The sequence below is a fragment of the Chelmon rostratus genome, chromosome 21 (assembly GCF_017976325.1).
Source record: "Chelmon rostratus isolate fCheRos1 chromosome 21, fCheRos1.pri, whole genome shotgun sequence".
Taxonomy (NCBI): domain Eukaryota; kingdom Metazoa; phylum Chordata; class Actinopteri; order Chaetodontiformes; family Chaetodontidae; genus Chelmon; species Chelmon rostratus.
The window spans coordinates 19,755,503-19,776,216 of record NC_055678.1 but is presented as its reverse complement, the minus strand read 5'-3'; the positions used below and the strand labels follow the sequence as shown (position 1 = coordinate 19,776,216).

Sequence of the window (20,714 nt, the reverse complement as noted above, 5' to 3'; positions counted from 1 at the left end):
TTGCAGCTTTAAAGTCACAGTTCCGGTTGATTTGGCGACCACCAGTGGTTACTGGTGGAAACTGCAAGTGTTTAATTGAAATTTGTGTTTGAATTTTAAATTACTCTCAAAAATTCAAGGGAAGAGGAACAACTCCTTTAAGTATTTACGCTGCCAAACAGACCACAGGCTGGGGTGAGGTTCTGCACGCGAAATGCTGACTAGGCAAGTCATAGTGAAGACTACTACATAAAGTGAATGGCTATCGCTGAAGTACCGTCAAACGGGGTTCAACAGAATGAAAATCTCAAAGATGGGATTCATCAGTATTTGTATGTACTGACATCTGTTCAGATGACCTTTGAGCTCTGTTTTAGTCTCCACCAACTGCAGCTCTGTAGCTGCTCAATATTCCCTAGCAAGCTGATAACTTTGTCTGCCGTGCTAAGCACATAAGCTACATTGGGTGTGACTCAAAACAATGAAACACGGGTGTAAAACCAAAACAATAAACTAAAAGAAGCTAAAATACTGATGTCAGGAGACAATTATCTGTGGGTTCATCACTATAAGCAACTCTTTGTTTATTGTTAGCATAGCAGATACTAGTTACAGCCACTTTAAGCATTCATCTTAAAAACAAGCTGAAAAACGTATATTTAACTACTTGTACATCAGTGGCGCAAACACGACGTAAGGCAGCACCTTGTTCTTTATTTATTGATGTATTTCAAACATGCCCACTCACAGTAAAGTGGAAAATATAGGGTTTCGCAGTCCCAGGGGAGGGACCGCTCCGCTGTCTACTGACGCAGGCGGTGACAGCAACATGGAGCCAGGGGGACGCTACTGCGCATGTGCGCGTGTGCACGGACGGAGAGAGAGACAGACTATAGAGAGGGAGAGAAGGAGAGGGAGCTGTACCAGGGAAAACTGGCAAAGACAAAGGACCGAACAGTGTTCAGGAAAACGGGAGAGCGTAGACTCAGTTTTAAGACCGGTTTATGATAGTCCAGCTGTGGCACCAGCGGCAGGAAGCGGCCAGGTAAGCGGTCGGCCGGAGAAAATGAAGTTAGAAGACGCGGAGGAAGCGTTGTTGGTTGTGTTTGCTGTGGACTCGGGAGTCACGTAGAGCAGCCAGACGATTAACGCCAGGAATATGTTGCTATCGTGGATTAATTGAGCCTGAAAGCGGATGGTTTTAGAGAATAACAGCGGCCATCCTTGTGTAGTTGACTGTAAGCTGTGCTGTGTGTGTGTGTCCTGTTTAGCACGGGGCTGTTTGTCAGATTTTGCTAGCTTACTTACAAAACAGCCTGCTTCCTCTATCCAGCCCAAGCTGCTGGAAGTGTTTACCTTCTCGTTTTGGGCTCTGCTGACCAAGAGGAGGCTGTAGCAGCTTGTAGTGTCATCTCAGCTCATCTGTCACCATCAGCAGCAAAACCAGCATTGCTTTAAAATGCAGTTTAAGGTGTTTGGCTGCTGTTCAGACACAGTCAGCCGTTCTAAGATGTCATTTTGGGCTCTGCCAGCTTGTGGTGGGGATTTTTGCCCGTGTTTGTTGTTTTAAATGAGCTTTAATTAGCTTTTCTCTCTGTCTCTCTCTCAGGTTCTTCCAGGCGCCCGTCACTGCTCAGCATCAAACCCCCCCGCTGTGTGTGCTCCAGTGGAAGGGACGCTTCGTGGTCAGCAGCCTGGTGATGGGAAGAACCGCAAAGCTGTAGGCTCGGTGGCTGGATGGAAGGAGCTGTCAACGCACCCACGGACGATGGAGGAAGTGGAAGTGCACAGACAGCAGCGGCACTTTGATTGACGACACCACTGTGGTGTGGTTGGGGGGAGCCATCTTTCATTTGGGAGCATCTGGAGTTTCTTTGTTTGCGATATTTGCTGGCGACCCCATCTTTACCTCTCCTCCCTCCCGCTGACCTTTCTCCACATCTCTCCTTGAGAGCGAGCAGGTGTTATTGTGTTAAAGAGCCACAGGTCTCATTCACCTTGCAACCCCCTCCTCTCCCTCGACCGAACACACGAGCTCCTCTCTTCCAGGCGGCTGAGAGGTTGCTATGGCAACGGTTGTCATGATGCTGATGTAGCGTCCTGAAAGTAGTAGTTGTGGAGGTAGTGGTGGAGCTGGAGGAGGCGGTGCCGGCAGCGGCAGAGGTGGTGGTGGTGGTGGTGGTGAACGTCCAGGGATGGGAAGCGCTCCGTATCCAGCCGGTGAGTGGAAGGGGAAGGGGCGAGGTAGCCTGCAAGAGCTGGGCTGCATGCGCTGGAAGGTCAGCAAGCAGAAAGGAGGAGGAGGGGAGGTGGTGGTGGTGGGAGCAGAGGAGAGGAGGTGCAGGGATCCCACGGACTCTCAGCAGCAACAGCAGGATCTCTCATCCTCCTCTTCCTCCCTCACCCCCCCACTGCCTCCTCAACCCTCTCTGACACCTCCGGCCATTTATCACGAGAAGCAGCGGAGGGAGCTGTGCGCCCTGCACGCCCTCAACAACGTCTTCCAGGACGGGACGGCCTTCAGTAGGGACACCTTGCAGGAGATATACCAGAGGTGGGAAAGCCAGTATGCCAACATATAAGAATATCCAGCCTGAGTACATGAAATGTTGTGGATGATCTGTTCACCTCTCTTGTCCACTTGCCACAGGCTTTCTCCCAGCACTCTGGTGACACCTCACAAGAAGAGCATGCTGGGAAATGGGAACTATGATGTAAATGTCATTATGGCAGCCCTGCAGACCCGAGGGTTTGAGGCAGTTTGGTGGGATAAAAGGAGGTATGTAGGACTGGTGCTGAAAACTTCCATTTCTCTTGTCTTTATTCTTGCGCTAGAAAATGTAGGGCAGTTGAAGGATGGTTATGTTTATCTTTGGATTTTTCACCGTTGCTCACATCAGTTGCTTATGTCGTAGCTGCATTATATCTTCTGACCACGTTCCTTCGTCGTGACTCTAAATGAACAGTAAGTGGGCCAGAGAGGCCGACCGTAACCCAAAGACAATTTTGTCATCATCCCACGTCTTGTTTCTTTTGTTCCATGAATACACGGCGACAAAACAAGGAGCAAATAAATCCTAGAGTGTAAACATAAGGTAAATGTTGTGAAGAGGCTCCCTGTGTCCTCATCTGCACCTTAGATAACATATCACCAACAGGACCTCGAATGATCTCTTTGACTGGTCAGCAGATCCATCAGTTGACAAAGTGACGTTTTCTTTTTTTTAATCAGCATTCCTGCCTCCCTCATTAACAGGCCGGCATGACTGTTGACAACAATAGCAGCCACAGACTCGCTTTTATCAGTAAAACATTAATGTTATCAGAGAGGCCATAGTCCCGTTTCTCTGTTTTGACCAGAACAGGAACAAAATCAGAGCTACCCCTAATCTTGTGACAAAAACAGCAGTGTTGCTCTCTGTTGCTGATTGACAAGTCAGTCGTGATTCAACCTATAGCATGTGATTAAAGCTTTTGCATTTTTGTCATTGTGTTGTGTTTTAAGGCGCCGACAAAAAACAGAAATTCACTTATTATGGCTTAAACTTCCCCGTACAAATAATAAGGCACTTCTATGAAATGTGTAATAGATTTCCAGCAATTGCATTAGACATATTTGTTTTCAAAGCTATGATTGTCACGTGCCTGCGACCTGTTTTCATGGCTGGTGCATTTGGGTGCATATAGGAAAGTCTGACAGCAAGTTTCTGCATGGTATTTGAAAAAAAAGAGAAACTTTTATGCAGTTTAATCTCAGATTAATCAGTTATCTATAGAAATTAAAAAATTGCTCCAGTCGCTATCATTGGCAATATATCACACTAGTAAATGTTGCTTTTCTTTCCACAGGGACGTCGGCAGCATCGAGCTGTGCAACGTGACGGGCTTTATTCTGAACGTGCCATCCAACCTGCGCTGGGGGCCTCTCCGGCTGCCGCTCAAACGCCAGCACTGGATAGGGGTCCGGGAGGTGGGAGGGGTCTACTACAACTTGGACTCCAAGCTGCGAAGCCCTCAACCCATTGGCAACCCGGATGAGCTCAGGTGAGGGTGATGGGACATGCGTGCTAATGTTCCCGCTATGACCAGAAATGTTGCTGTTATGGGATTTAGAATAATTGTGCCGTAGTGGATTAATCTCTCACACGCAGGAGCCGTGTTAAGGAAATACACCAGGTTTTTCCCTCTCTAGTGTAATGGTGGTACTCTACAGATGATCCGATTGGTCTGTCTGTCGAACTGTGAAACTTCTGTGACTTAACTAACACACTCGTTTCACAGCTGGAAGTCTTTTTATTGGGAGGCAGCTGCAGGAAGCGTTGAGTTTGCAGTAGGGATCAACCGATGTGATTTTTCAGGGCTTATACCGATTATTAGTAATCAAGCAGGCTGATAACGATATTTGGAACCGATATGCATTTTCAGTAAAAATGAAAAACAGTGTCAAAATTTAGAAGAACTAGGGGTACTCAAGTACTGCACTTCAGCGCATTATTGAGGCATTTGTATTTTGCTTGAGTCTTTCCATTTTCAGCTCCAATACATTTTGGAGGCAAATGTTGTGCTTTCTACATTTATTTGATAGCTTTAGTGACTGGTTAGTTTGCGGATTTAGATCATTATTTAGATCATTAAGGTTGGCTTAATTACGGATCAGCAAATAAACTTTTTGACCTTCGCTATCGAATTCAAGTTAGCGCTGCGAGACTCAACATTAGCTTGCGTTATTATGACCATCGGCTACCTGTAAACATTTGAAAACACCAACTCACACAGGTGAGCAATGTTAGATTTGCAAGGTAGCTGTTGGTAGCTAAACTCGGCTCTAGTTGCACTGGCACCAGTGTTGCTCACAGATATAACATTAGATATCGCTGCATAAATAAACTCTATTATCTCGTTATAGTTGACTGTAGATCGCTGTAACAGTGCATTTTTCAGACGTTTTCAGCGGTGCAATTGGGAAACTGGGCATGCTTATTATCATAGATGTAGATCACAAGATTGTGGTGTTTTTGCAACTTCAGCATAAAAGACTGTGGTATTTCTAAATCTAATATAAGTATAGAAATATCTGCTGCCTTACTTTGGAAACACAGCTCCACATGCTCATCAGAGCTGCTCCAGTCTGCAAGTGTGTTCCTCTGCGCCTGTCTGTGGTACAGTAACCTTCAGTGTTGATAGGCTGTTAATCGTGATGTGATGTGTAGCAGATTATTGCGTATCAGATAGTGCTGTAGGCGGGATATTGAGTCTACACAATGTTGAATACAGACAAAGAGAGGCTGCTGCATCAGAGCCAATGGAGCGTGTTTTTGAATTATTTTATGTTGTTGGCAATCAGACAAACAAAACACTGATTCCAATAAAAGGAAAAATGCTGAATATCGGATCTGATAATCCATCAGTCCCTAAAGTGGAGCTGAGTGTGGGAGCAGGTGTGACGTGTGCTCAGCTGACACTAGCTAAGCAGGAGAGGGAAGATGCATGTTTCATAACTGTAAGTATTGCTAACTATAGATTAGGAAAAGCATGAACCAGTGAACCCAAAGCATGTGACAAATTAATAAAGCAAAGGCCTCCAGAGTTGATGCATCAGTTTGCAGAGCTTACTCAGACTCAACTCTGAAAATCCACATTCCGGGACAGACCTGGTTTTGGGAAATACACTTATATGCTAATATGAAAGTATGCTAAACTAGATTAATGGCTGCTGGAAGAAGCTTCATATTTACTGCACATATATGAGAGTGTTATCGATCTTCTTATTTAACTCTTTGCAAGAAAGGCAATAAGTATATTTCCCAAAATGTCAAATTATTCCTTTAAAACTCAGATCAGATGACTATGTGTAATGTGACAAAACCACAGAGAATTATCACCAGACTGAAGCTCTTATAAACTCACTTTATGCAACCAGCCCGCAAAATAGGCAACACTAGCAACTAGCTTGTAAACATAGTGGAGCAGTAAACAGCTAATGAGAAAGATATTCCCCTCAGGAGTTAGCGGAAACCAAAACAGCGCCAAAAGAGTAAATGTTGGTCTGACATTTTTCATGTACTCAATGTGACTGCTGGATGTCTGAAAAGGCAACTGGTTGCCAAACCGTTGGCCATGACAACTTCAGAAATTGATCATCTGTTCCCCCAAGAGGGGAAAAAATGTCGGGTCTGCCTTTTTCATACAACTGCTACAACTACAAGAAAAGCTTTCATCGTGTAACTGTGGCTATCCTTTTTACTTTTACCACATCCCAGAAAGTTCCTCCGCCAGCAGCTGCGAGGAAAGAACTGTGAACTCCTGCTGGTCGTCTCGGAGGAAGTGGAGGCACATCAAACATGGCGCTCTGACGGCTAAGGGTCTTACCGACTAATCACAGCTCCGCCTGGGCCACCGGGCCGATCACTGAATGAACGGGAGAGGAAGTAGAGCCGTGCACAGCCAATCACATGGATGCACACACCCCGCACCCCACCCCCCACCCCCCTTTTTGGGTTTTGTTTACACAGCCATTGCTGGACTCTTTTCTGATAAGATACAAAGCAATGAAGGAGGCAAACACTTTACAGGGAGAAACCAAGAATCACAGTCCTTTACTTACAACACAGTTAAGACTTCTATAAAGTTACTATTCTGTTTCTGCTATTCTTGTGTTTTTATATATATATTGACTATTTTTCAATGTCAGTTTTGATCCATTTATTTTTTGTCCTTTTTACTGTTTTAAGTTTCCAAAGTCATGGGAGTTCAGGCTTTATGAGAAATGCTGTGTTTATCTGCCGTCTCCCTCAGTGATCCAGTGTCTTTGTGTTTCTGTCCTTCCCTTCCTGTCGTGGATCTCTCTCTGTCCGTATCCTCCGTCCTTCACTTTCACCAAAGCGTGCCCTTCCTTGCCTCAGCATGCCTCCATCTCACTCCTCCTCCCATCACATGTCAAAATCAGTGATTCATCACGTTGCCAAATTTGTATTTTCACCTACTTCCCGATCACTTCTGGCACAGTCTGAGCCTTTACTGTACAGAGACTGTGCTGACACAACAGTTTTATATGCAACAAAACAATGCAACACCTGGGCCTAGCACTCCCTCTAGTGGATGTTTGCTTCAGTTTCCTTTCAAGGAAAGAGGAACAGCATCATTCATCCAGCTTGTTTTTTTTTTCATTGTTCACTTGAAGAGTGCTTGTCATCGACGAAATAACGCAATACTAACAATTATCATCTGCCAGTAGAATTCCACTGTGTCACGATGTAAAATTTATCAAACTAGAGTTATCGAAATCTCCCCCAAAATCTGAAATTACAAAAATTGGCCATACTTTGGATTACTATGCGCAGTTAGCTTGGCAGTTAATACTTGACTTTGGAAAAAGCAGTCGACAACACTATCTCAACTCAAGGACTGCTTACAAGCTTATTCAGGAGCTTTTGACTGCATCGCACGGTCCTCATCAGCAGATTGAAGGTAGCTGTTCACACTGACCAGTGACGCAAAATTAATTGGCAACAAATTTGGTAAATTATTAAACATTTACGTTATTTTCTAAACAAAAATGACATAAATCGGAGTCATTTATGATAGTAAAACTGGATATCTTTGGGTTTTGGACTGTTAGTCAGACCAAAACAAGCAATTTAAGAATGTTAACTTAAGATGTGAGAAATTTTACTCACCAAATGACAGACTGATTGTTGAAAACAACGGTCCGTCACAGCCCTTCTCTCCGGCAAACACTGGCCGCCGAGTAAACTTTATCTGCCAATGAGGACTGTGTGATGCGGTCAAAAGCTCCAGAACAAGTGAGTCAGTGATAGATGAGTCTGGATTGTCAGTAATAATCTGAATTAATAATATTAGTTTTTGTTAAAAATCGTCATATCGATCTAAAAGAATCATTTTCTTATTCGTCCATGTCAGACACTCTTGCTTCATTAGAGCCACAATCATTTCTTGCACAGTGGTAAAAGTGACACCACACAGACAGATGATAAAATAAGGGATGATACTTACTGTTTTATTTTTCCTTTGGCTCCACTCTGGTCCAAAGGGTCACCACCACAGCAACCCTCTGTAGCACGGGAGCTCAGCTGATGCAGAGCTCCTCCTCCTCCTCCTCCTCCTCTTCTTCTCCTGAATTATCATGTGTCAAACCTGTGTGAGCTTTCAGTCTGAGGAGGGGTTTTGCGGGTGGGTGTATGAAGGGAAGTTGCCAGATGGAGCGCAGTGTGCCTGAGTAGAGAGTAATGTAGATGAAGACAATGTGGAAAGAAAAGTGAAAGTTGGTGGTTCGGCTAGTTGGACGTGTGTTGTGGTTAGTCATTGTGAAACGAGCCTTATGAGAGAGTTTGTAGCTTTCAGATCTATCAGCTTAAGAGAAACTGTTAATACTATACGTGTATTGTCTGTTAATGACAATATCGGCCTTAACTTGTTTACATGAGAAAATATTTGTTGCTCTGAAAGATCGAGAGGGGCTGTGCAGTTTGACGCCATTTCAGGAGTTTTATTCCAAAGCACCAATTTATCATAAATCTAGAGGAGAAGCGGCCGAAGCTCATCAATTATGATGTTTTCACTTTTGCAGCCAAGGGCTTTATGTTATTTACACTTGTTTGAAATAGTATGATTTTATAAAGACAAGATCACGTGTTTTTCCAACGGTGCATGTCTTATTTTGGAATGAAACTCTTCGATTCCAGCCCAGTCCGTATACCTTTAATGTCACGTTCAAGTGGACCTGCATCGAAACGTCAGAGAACTCGTCATTCACTGAGAGATTTATGGACCCAACCACATCATGGCTAGTGTCTCACACAATCAACACTTGCTTTTTTTCGCCATGACAATCTTTCAGCTCTACAGATCGTCATTGTATTTTTTTGTTGTTGTTGTTGTTTTCATTTTTTTGCATAGAAATAAAATGCTTATAACGGCACTTTATGTATAAGCTACAGTGTGGGTGTGTGTTTTGAATTTTTTTCTCTCAAAGGGTCATTGTTGAGGTATAAAGCAGAATGTCCCTCTTCTCAGCCTGGGGACGCGTGTTTGGTCAGTAGTGGAAAGTAATTAAGTTCATTTAGGGAAGTACTTGCACTTGAGTATTTTCATTTTATACTTTCACATTTCAGAGGGAAATATTGTACCTCTTATTTGACTGCATTTACTTGACAGCTGCAGTTAGTAGTTACTATTCAGATCAAGATTTTACATAAAATCTTTACAAATGCTAACGCATTGCTAAAAAATAACACACTGGTTTCTGACCTTTTTGGCTAGTGAGCCTTTACATTTCAGATGTTTGAGTTATTTGTAGTTCAACCAAAGAGTTGTCCCTTAACTTTTTAGATGGCTTAAATCCAAGCAGCACAAAAAGTGAATACAAATTTGTGCAGCAGAAATTGTTGGGGATGTTTTTCCTACGCTATTACTCATCTCCCAACCCCATAGCTTTATCTCGTGGCCCTCTGGAGGGGCCCAGAGGTGGAAACCACTGGAGTTAACTACTGTACATACTAATGTAGTTAAAATCTAACCCCCTTCTACCAGCTACTTCAGTAAAATGCTGCTTTTTTTATTCATGCATCAGTACTGTCAATGTAATTATGTAATATTGGAAAAACATACCAGTCACAGGTGCCATTCTGCACAGTGAGTACTGTTACTTTTGATACTTGCTAATGATACTCTCTTCTTTTATTTTAGTGAGATTTTGAATGCAACACTTTTTTGCCGCCAGTATTTTTACATCGTAGTATTTCTATTTTGACTCCAGTGAATGATCCCAGTAGCTCATTCCTGGCTGTTTTTGGTATCCGTACACACACTGACCGCATGAATGATGAGGACGATGAGGCAGCTGGTGGCGCGCGCGGACTCATTGTAGAAAGGGAGCGCGCTCTCGCAAGGCGGGTGCGCGCGAAGCGGTGTGCAGATGTGTCGCAGATTTTGTAAAGTCACTGGACGCTCGCAAAGATCCAGCTCGAGGAAGTGGCTCCGGATAAATGGGCCCGTGAAGTGTCAGGAAAACGAGGCGGCCGAGGGGGAGACGGGAGGAAGAGGACAGAGCCGAGAGACCGCTGTCATAACCAGAAAACGTTAGCTCAGTTTGCCAAAGGAGAAAGACGTTACTTTGACAGTTAAAAGCCGACGGACGGCCGCGTGCGCAGAGATGGAGCTGTCAGCGATTGGAGAGCAAGTGTTCGCTGTGGAATCAATCGTGAAGAAAAGAGTTAGAAAGGTAACCACGATCTGTTCTGCCAAAGCGTGTCAACCCGTGTGGCTGCGGAGCATCTGAAGGAGACACGCTTTTGGGAGGAAGGGGCGCTAATGAAAGCTTGAGAGATTAAATGAGCAGAATTGCGCGGCTAATCTGGTTATCTAATTGCGGGCTGTGCGAAGGGGGCGGGTAAAAGGAGGATGTCCCTTTAATGTAACGTGGAGAGTGTTGTCATTACACTACATCTTAACATGTCAGGTGTTCAGCCGGACACGGGGCGATGTTACCGACCCAACACCACCGTTTTGGGCCTGTTTGCTTGCTAATTGGATTTGAATGTAAGTTACCATATGGTGTTGACAGAAGAGGTGCGCAGCTAGAAATTATGGTTCCCCGGAGCGCAGGAGGCCCCCCGAAACTGCTCTGCGCCGCCTGGTAGTTCCTACTAGTTCCCACTGCTATTCCTGATTAATGAGCGTCTGTCTGAGCTATTTAACATTTAAAACTGCTTAAATGGACAGTGGTTGACAACATATTTGAAGCACTTTATGATAAAAGTATCTCTAATTCAAGTTATAAGCACAGATAGAAAGGCAGGTCATGTTAGCCTGTATCACCTATTAGGCTAGCTGCTTCTGTCAAACTAGCTCTTTAACATCTGAGTTTCACAGCAGGATGAAACAGCAACTGTATGCCCAATGTGCGAATGGTTAAATTGCTGATCATTTTAACTGTAAAGCGCAGTAGTCTCAATATGTCACGTCTTGCAATGTGCAGAAGGGCTTGTTTTCTGTCACCGGTAGTTCAAAGACAAATTTACAATGTCACTGAATAAAGAAAATCTTTAAAATGTTCGCATTTGCATGATAAAGTATAAATTTATCATCCAAATCGCTGTCAATCAACCAATTGATTAATTAAGTAATAATTTCAGTGCTAATATACAGAATATGCAGTACACATAAAGTGCATCCCGCTGCATCCATTTACCTTGCACATTCAAAAGGTGTATGCAACCAACAGCAGTGTGGCAAAATATACAATATCAGGAGGAGAAACATGCCACTAGTTGGTGTGCAGCCTAACTTGAACTTCTGTTTCATTAGTGGTTGTAATGTAGATTTACTTGAGATTAATTTGCCTACATGTATATGATGCTGGAGCCTAAAGTGAGACTTTGTTGTGTATAAAGTGAAAGTTCAGGATACAGAGAGCATGCATAAGCCAATGTTAAAACCACATGTAGTGCTCAGTGGATTACTGCCCATCCACAAGTCAAACACATGGGCGCACATGCTACTAACTTTTAAATTGTCAGATATATGTGAAATGATGGGTGAAACCCTGATATTTGCTTTAATCAAACCCATATCTAGAGAGGTTTTTGGGTAACCAGAGGGCACAGAGGCACCTTGAGTTGAGCTGTCCTTCAGACTGCAGAATATATCAGTAAATACCATAAGACCTCTCATTACCTTTTGAGGGCATGATATTTCCGTGCTCTATAGGCGAAATTCATGATATGATTTACATTGCAAGTAATCGAGGATTTGGGTACTTCTTTAAACTGCAGTTTTTACAACAATAATATGCAATTTAGGCCTGTTAAAGTTATTAAAAGTCTCACCCAATATACAGTATAGTCCTGGCTTCTTTACTGTATATGGGGAACTTGGTGGGTAAAATGAAGTCGGGAAAAGGGGTGACTTCACTCGCTGAGAATACGTATGAGGGCTTGGGAGTTATTATTGGATGATGTCACCCAGGATGACTAACTCTGAGAGGCTTGGCTGGTGTATGGAAAACATACTGCATGTTTTTACATTACCTGTTAATTCTAGATAGATTTGAATGTGCCTCAGGAGGTGAGTGAACTCTTCAGCAAATGATGTAAGCACCTTTGATGTAGATGGGACAATGATGCGTCACACAAGTATTAAGGTAGTATTGGAAAGGCTGCGATGAAGTTAACGTCTTGGCTGATGCTGCTCTTAAACTTCATGTCTCCACAGGGGAATGTGGAGTATCTGCTGAAGTGGAAAGGATGGCCTCCAAAGTAAGTACATAAACTCAATCAGAAGGATGGCTGGATTACATAACACTCATGGATGTGCACCACATTCAGATTAACTATGTGTAAATCTTACACATAGGCACACCTAAGCACCATGAGAAACATACACTCAATAATGAAGATAGGATGGCATACACGCAAATGCTGTTGGATGAACTTATGTGAAAAGTCATTTGACAGATTGATTTATTAACAAAGGTCTGAAAAGTTTTGAAAATGGTTTTCATGACTTCAAAATTTGTATCTAGACTCTGATGATTAAAAGCACTGTGAAAACATACAAAAAAACAAACAAAACAAACAACAAATAACAATGCAGTAATAGACAGACAGACTTAATTACCTGATTGAATGCAGTAACGAATGAATGAAGGAAATAAATACAAAAATAAAGGAGGCTTGTATATAATCTTGTACATCTGGCAGGTACAGCACATGGGAACCTGAAGAACACATTCTGGACCAGCGCTTGGTGCAGGCCTATGAAGAGAAGTAAGGCTCCGCTCGACATGTAATGCTTTCCTCATGAATAGTTTTTGCCTGAATCCAGGAAATCCCAGAGGGTCTGACACATACTAGAGCAGGAATGTGCAGAATAAATCAGTTTTCTTCTTACATTATATTAATCATAAAGAGATTATGACTCAGCAGACCGAGGCCCAGATCCAAGACTTCTCTCCAGCTGGCGTTAGTGTGTGTCCTGGGTTGTTGAATTGTGTCAAAACACATCAGATCCCTAGCTAAACGCACCAAAGATGTAGGGAGGATGTTGCCTCCCAAATCATCTCTGAAGGTGGTCAGACACACATTTGGCCACGTTTATGACAATGACAATTATGACAACTAGAGTGCATTTACAAATGCTCTCTTATCTGGATGTTCCTGAAAATGTTGGTGACCATGAAAGTGGTCATTAATTTGAGAGGAAGCATGCACTCCAGCCTGATTTTCTTTAAAGGTGCCCTGTGGAGTTTTCTCGTAAACAAAGTTTCTGTTTACATTCAGTGTGACTCACCGAAATGAATTATGTGTACCCCTGAGGTCTAACAAACATACTGAATGCATTTCCTTCCTTTTTTCAGATGGACTGTATAAATCTTTCAGAAGTTATAGAATGTGAAGAGGCTGGTCTGTGTGTTCTTCATTAATCTCTTTCTTCTTCTTCTTCTTCTTCCCTGACGGCTGTCTGCTTATTCTGTATGACTGATGTCGCCTGGCAAAGACTGATGATTTTCAAAGTGGATTTTTCGGAAATGTTTGAAACACTCATTGTTTACATCCATGTTCACTTGCTAGCAGTCTTCTTCTTGTCCCTTGCTGGTGTTTTTGTCACATTACTGCCACCTGTGGATCAGTGGAATATTGAAAAACCATTTGCAGTGTATTGTAAGTGTACTGTCTCAATGACATGTGCATATGTGCACATTCTGGGCACATGCACATGAACAAACAGGCATCCACTCGTAAAACACTGCTCCGTCAAACTGCACATCCTGTCTAAGATGCTTTGTTGCTAATACCAGGGATGCGTTTTTCTTACGGCATGTGAAATTGCAATCCAATGAAACATCTGGACACAAAAAAAGTGTCCAAGGAGAGCAGCTCGTCTTATGGGTGGTCAGCAAACATATGTACAGACATTGTGCCATCAGCCTATTTTTAACAGTGTGCTTGGCTTCTTTAGAGAGCAGAGAGACAGAGCTCTGGGTCATAGGAGAAAAGGATCCAAAGCCAAAAGACTCGTTCTGCAGGTAAACTTTGGAGAACAATAAAAAAGTTGATGAGTGACCATTTTTTTCGATTTTACATAACTCATATATTACTTTACACTTGTTTATATAACTATCTTTCTACCTTTCCCCATGTCTATCCAGTGATTGTGTTCTATACCATAGTTCTCTTGCCTTTTCTTTCTTGCCACCTCCCCACTCACATGATTGAATATGAGTTTGAGTTTTCACATGTTCTCTCTTTGATCTTCCTTCAGAATACTGTCTACACCATGGATCTCCGCAGTGCTCACAAGACTCCAGAGAAGCCTCCGCCTCGCCTGCGCCTCTCCCTGACACGCTCTCTGGTGTCGGAGGACGAGGATCAGCCGTACAGTGCCTGCAGGCAGGACCCACAACCGCAACTGGCACATCGACAAAGCAAACCCAAGAGGTCGCAGTTCAGGTGCCTTGACTCAAACCCTCCAAGTCCCACACAAGAGGACTGGGAAGGTCGGGGAGAGGAGGAAGAGCTGGAGGAGGAGGAGGAGGACGACGACAATGTAGAATATGAAGAGGATAGAGAGGAGGAAGAGGAGGACAAAGAGGAGTTCCTAAAGGAGACAACAGAGAAGAGCGGAGGCATTTTAAATGGTAAGTGTGTCAGTCGGTCAGCCAGTAGACTCTAATCAGCATCACGACCCAGTTTATTTGACTCTTTGTGAACCTTCTCGTCGGCACAGACATGCATAGGCTTTTTTTATCACTGGGCATGCAACCAAAAACATAAAACTTCGTCCATCCAGAGCTGATTAAAGAGCATATCGTGCAGAGATGAAAATATAGAGTTATTTAAATCTCTGTAGTGCATGTAAATGCAGTGCAGTGCATACTGCAGAATCCCTACAAAGATCTGTGTCTGGCTAAGATCTACTGGCAGTCACCCAGTCTGTCCTGTAATGTAACACCCTTTCACTTGAAGCAGATGTACATTTTTGATAAATTAATAATGACTTTTAAGTTGACAGTTACAAGACAGAGTACAAAAATTCATTTTAATTCACCGTTTAAAGGTGAGACACTACTAAATGAATGTCGGTTCCTGCAGCCAAATGCATCCTGTCTGGCTTTGTGAGTTTATAACGTCTGTGAGAGCAGAGATGATCTATCCAGGCCAGTCCAGGGAGGTTAACTCAATAACAGTACGCATGTGATAGGCTTAATGCAATGCATCTCTACCTTCTTCTCCCTCTGCATTTCTCTCGTCACGTTCCTGTCTCGCTCAGGACAGAGAAGGACAGACGAGTGGAGCTCCGCTATTGGCCCAGACGAGGTCACCGCATCAGAGAAGCCAGACGACGACGACGTCTGGCGACCCGTCGTCAGTCCGGGGGAGGTGACCGTCACAGACGTCACCCTCAACTCCCTCACAGTGACTTTCCGAGAGTCAAGAGTGGCCAAAGGCTTCTTCAGAGAGTGGGGCCTGGAGGTCTGAAATGTGATGAGGTCTGAGTAGGTTGGTGGGGAGGGCGCTGCGAGAGGCAGTTGGATGCACTGGTGTCATCACAGTGTGTGAATGGTGGTTGAGGAACGGGGTTGGGGTTTTCACTCCCTCTCTGTAGCCTCTCACTCTGCTCTTCCTCTCACCAGCTACTTCCAGCCTGGTCAGTGGTATGTTTACATGCACAGAGTCACCTGGAACGAGGCCAAACTCCAGTTCATGTTATATATAGGCGGAGCTGGTCACCTTTCATACGGTGAGTTACTGGTTGTGACTTCTGGAGCAGCGTGAGCCAAGTCGCCAGGCTGATTTAGTTGCAATCACTGGCACTGGGGGACCTAATGTGAGTGAGGCGTTGCCTTTATGTGGCTGCCAGATTTAGGTTGATTTTAGGGGTTGGTGTCAGCTCCAGTAAGCACCACCTGGGCTAACTGAGGGTGCTGTTGTTGACTTCTGGAATCTTCCAGTGCCAAACAGTTAAAGGGCCAGTGTGTAGGATTTATGCGGCTCTATTGGCAGAATATGGCAAAAATGGGATATGATTCATAATTATGTTTTCATTAGTGTATTATCACCTTAAAACAAGAGTAGTTGTGTTTTATTTACCTTAGAATGAGCTCTTTATATCTACAGAGGGAGCGGGTTCTCTTCCACCGCGTCTGCAATATTGCACCACCATGTTTCTACAGTAGCCCAGAAGGGACAAACCACTCAGTTGGTTGCAGTCTGCAACCTCACCACTAGATGCCACTAAATCCTACACACTGGTCTGTTCAAATGTGACTTACTGTAAGTATGTGAGTCAGGTGAGGTGAGGGTACGAGTCAAAGGGATTCATGAAAGCTGAAGACTCAAAGCTACTTAAGGAATCTTTGATTTGTTAGTATCAGTTAAAATGTGCCCTCAAAGGTATATCATGATCTTTTTTCGTCATGGGTCCTAACTTTACCACCTGAAAGGTACCCTGTAGGGTTTTCTTCTAAGTAAATTTTATTTGTTGTATTTCCATTCAGTGCTACTCACCAAAAGCATTGTGTGTGTCCTCCAGGTCTAACAGAGATGCATTTCCTTCATCATTAAACGTAATGCTCAGCAGGTTTTTAAAAACCCAGCATTGCATCCATCTGTGTTTGCTTGCTTACTTACTTACTTTGCTGGTGCATTACTGCACCTCTAGATCAGTGGAATAGTGTGAAACCAGCAGCAGGAATGTGTATCACATCACCCAAGAACTAATAAGCCAGGGACCCACTCATCAGAACATTGCTCCACAGTGCTACTAGTGGTCAAAAACTCCACAGGGTACCTTTGAAGCAGTGAACAGAATGGGCTTCATGGATGGAAGAGTTTGCATTTGCAAAGTAAACAGCCATCAGAGGAATGTACTGGTGTAAGACTATAAAGTAGCACAGCAGCAGAGTTCTGACATTTACAGTTGAAATCAAATAACGTGAGTAATCATGTGAATCTGAGGAAGAAGACGAGTTCTCTGTGCATGTAAACATGGCCGCTGTTTCTGTCTCTTCCACACTAAGCTAACCGTTTAGTACCGGACTCATAGGTATTGTACATATTCAACACTACAGTGAGGTGGGCATAGCTGTCAGTCCCATACTAACATGCAGTGCTGTACCTGTAACCTGTGAACACATAGACTGTTACTTCTGTACGACGTGTGACTTAGTCTTGGATGCATTTCAAAACCCTCTGAGAGCTGATTTGATCCGCCTGCAAGCCTTTCTCCTCCAGTACAGTTCTGTCAATGCAAATAGACACAGTGTAGTTTTCTCTGTCCACCCAGCTCTTCATCTCAAAACATACAACACACCATACAAGTGATGACTGAGTATTGTACCAAAATTAGAAAACTAGATGAGACCTGATAACAGAATGTACTATGGAATTGCACTGTATTCACTGTACATCATAAGGGTTTGTGTGTCCATCAGGAGCCTCTTTGTGAGTTCAACCAACAGGGTAAATCACTCAGTTTACATGACTGAAACATTTTTAATGAAAGTATACCAAAAGGTTTCATTGATTTCCTACCTTCCAGTTACCTATCACAAAGGTACGAAAATCAGCTCGCACTCTTTTACGCTCTCTCTGCTGTCTGAATCTAAATTATGATACGCAGTCATGTTGGTTTTTTTAGACTTTTCCCTTTTGAAATACTTTAGTTTCACCCTCTCAGGCCTATGATGAGAGGTTGCAAGGAGATATTCCTCTATGTTAAAGGATAGGGTCAATATTTTTAAAGGCCATTTTAATACAATAGTCAGGTGCTCATATGAACACTGAGACACGTTTTGTTTGCTGTAATCATTCCTCTTGTTCATACTGGCCATTCACACTGATCCCTTCCTAATGTACTTTCAGTGTAAGTGATGGGGGACAAAATCCAAACTCCCGATTCTGTGACAAAAATATACTCCAAAGTTTATCTGAAGCTTATATGAGGTGATAGCAGTCTGGGTTCAACAAATCAAGTGGCTAGCTTCCGGAGTTACTCTCTTTTTGGTATAAAATTCCCTCTTTGTCTCTCCACAGACAGGGTTTCTTTGTTGAGCTGCAGGAGCAGCTAAACAGAAGCCTCATATTAGCTTCAGATTAAGTTGAACACATTTTTGCACAAAGTGTACATTTTGTCCCCATTTTAGCAAAAATGAAAGGGAACTTTTAATTGCCAGTATGAATAGATGGAATGATTACAGCAAGCAACAACAGTTTCAGTAGGATCAGTATTAGTAGGATAATTTTGATTAGAAGGACAAAAATCCAAATAGATATCACCAGTAATAATTTAATCAGTCAGAAAAAATGCCATTTTTGAAATCTACAATTTCATGACAATACATATAAAGTCTATCTGAAGTATACTGCTGCTGTCTGGAAGGTAGGAAGTGAATGTAAAAACCTGCAGGATGCTTCAAAAGTGTTTAGCTTATGCAGTTTGTAATCAATGGGCTACAACATGAGAAACTCACCAATGTGGTGTTTACCACAGCGTGACCCGGCTCGCCCCATCAATCAGATGGTTAGAAAACTAAATCATCATTCAAATAATTCTGAAAATGATTTTACTTAAAATACTGAGCAATTGTAAGAACACATAAAGTGAAGTGAAACGTTTCTCCACAGCTTTCCAGACTTATTTCACGTAAGTGCAATCAGGGATCAACACTGAGCAGAGCGGTATAAACCCAGTGTAGCGGTCTAACCCTGCTGGCTTCCTGCCCGGTGGACACAGGAGCTGATGTGATGTGTCAAGTCTGTGGAATCTCCCACGGTGGCGTCCCATTGGTCCACAAGTTGTTTATCCCGCACTGAGGCTGATGGGTCCGCGTCTCGTGATCTCAAAACTGTCTCTGTGTGACAATGAAGCTGCAGGGAATGGAAGTGCCTGAAGTTGAATAATTTTGTTGTTGTTTTGTCTGCAGGGCTAATGTCCCTCTATCCTTCACACACACACCTACGCTAGTTCTGTCCCAGCTTCTTCGGTTTGTGTCTGTCTGAAACGATCCTCCACTGATACCTAGATTTGAAATGTGAGCGGACGTCAAAGAGGAGGAAGACGGAGGGGACAGTCGGGAGAAACATGTATTTTTTCAGTCGTTATTTTTCTAAATTGACCTGAATGTATATTTATTCTTTAAAGATACCTGTGTTTTTGTCACGCAGATGACTGAACAGAATAGTTTTTATATAGTTTGTGATAACCTCCGAGCTGATACCATAAATGTACTGACGTGACAAAACGAGCACCTGGATTTGACGTTGCCTAATGTGGTTGCTTGTGCTGCTTTTGTCCTCCACTGAGCAAAGAACCTTGCACTTTATTGTGATGTAAACCTGCACATTACCTGCTCCAGTCCATGAAGTGTCATTGTGTATAGAATATTTCTATGGTAATACTAAAATAAATGTTGCTCATATTTAGTATCATTTTAATCAAACTTGTTCAGCTGCTTAGTGACGTCTCAAATATACACACAGCTGCAGTGTTGTGCTCAGATATTGTGACATGTTTACAGGGTGTCTGCAAAGTGCCATATGAGTGAACTCTTTAAAGCCAAGGTAACATGTTCAAATTTGGAACAGAGGGACTGTCAGAAAGCCACTGAGGCTTAATTTTGCAAATAAGTGTCACACCAATGAACAGTTCTCACCATAAGCCTTTAAATAAATTTAGGTTGTGTACAAAAATAATTGGCATGGTAAGAAAATGTTTGGTCAAAGGAGGGTAGTCTGTTTTTTTGGGAAGGGTTTTATGTATCACCTCATATTTAAAGCTCAGCCTTCACACCCTTCACACGAGGATGAACTAGTTGGGAGTGATGGCTTTATTGTGTGCCATAACACATAAAGGTGCACGTTCCCATATGCAGAGGACCACGACCAGAGCTTAATCTGCCCATCAGTCAACTAGCTGACAGCACCATTATGTCAGTTATGAGAAACACAAATACATGTGGATCTTTACCGATAGCAGTGATTACATGCATTCTGTACCAACAGTCCTTGCCTCCTTTAATCTGCATCACAACGGGTGTGTGTCATACATTCATCTATATTGATATTGATATTTTCAGCATTACAATTCTGACAGTGAGCAGTTTGATTTATATATCGATATGTCAGCCTGGCTGCCTGCCAGTCTAGCTCTAACTCAAACCAATTTCATAGTTTGGAAAATGTGAAACATTGAGACTTTCCTCAATCTACAAATAGCATGAAATTCCATTGAATAATGTTAACATGTATGTTAAATTGCTAAATTGTCAATTATTCACTTGCAGAAAAATATCTTACACATAAAAAAAGGAGCAACAATCAAGTATTTTTCCAATGGTACAAACATACTTTATTGTACAATTAATTTATTGGCAAAAAACAATCAGACCACCAAAATAACTTAAAAAAAAGAAACTAATGAAAATGGAGCAACAGTTATTTTTGCTTTCTCTCAGCAAGCACCAAAATTGTTAACAAGAGGAACGAAAAAGTGGTCAAAGATTCCATTTGAATACTAAACAAATATTTAAATAGTCTTATTTCCAGTCTCTTTTTAGGAGAAGAAATGATTAAAACAAAACTATTTGTTCAGTTGCCATCGGTTTGTACAGTGATTCAGTATGTTCACAACTATATTCATGTACATGAAACATTTCTTAAAAAGGATGGTATAATATACTCCACGGCCTCCCCAGGGCAAACTGAATGACTGTCTGC

The 20,714-nt window shown here is 42.7% G+C and overlaps 2 protein-coding genes across 2 annotated transcripts; both read left to right on the top strand.

Annotated features, from left to right (window-relative positions):
- The first annotated feature begins 884 nt into the window (after positions 1 to 884).
- Positions 885 to 8,935, top strand: josd1 (Josephin domain containing 1). Its single transcript, XM_041962617.1, has 5 exons — positions 885 to 1,024; positions 1,589 to 2,533; positions 2,630 to 2,758; positions 3,829 to 4,023; positions 6,240 to 8,935. Exons 2-5 carry the CDS (start codon positions 2,175 to 2,177, stop codon positions 6,337 to 6,339), a joined length of 783 nt encoding a protein of 260 aa, XP_041818551.1. The 5' UTR covers positions 885 to 1,024; positions 1,589 to 2,174; the 3' UTR covers positions 6,340 to 8,935.
- Positions 8,936 to 9,932: 997 nt separating this feature from the next.
- Positions 9,933 to 19,550, top strand: cbx7b (chromobox homolog 7b). The gene is made up of 6 exons (XM_041962724.1): positions 9,933 to 10,219; positions 12,211 to 12,254; positions 12,699 to 12,764; positions 13,957 to 14,023; positions 14,260 to 14,635; positions 15,268 to 19,550. Exons 1-6 carry the CDS (start codon positions 10,151 to 10,153, stop codon positions 15,474 to 15,476), a joined length of 831 nt encoding a protein of 276 aa, XP_041818658.1. The 5' UTR covers positions 9,933 to 10,150; the 3' UTR covers positions 15,477 to 19,550.
- The last annotated feature ends 1,164 nt before the right edge of the window (positions 19,551 to 20,714 follow it).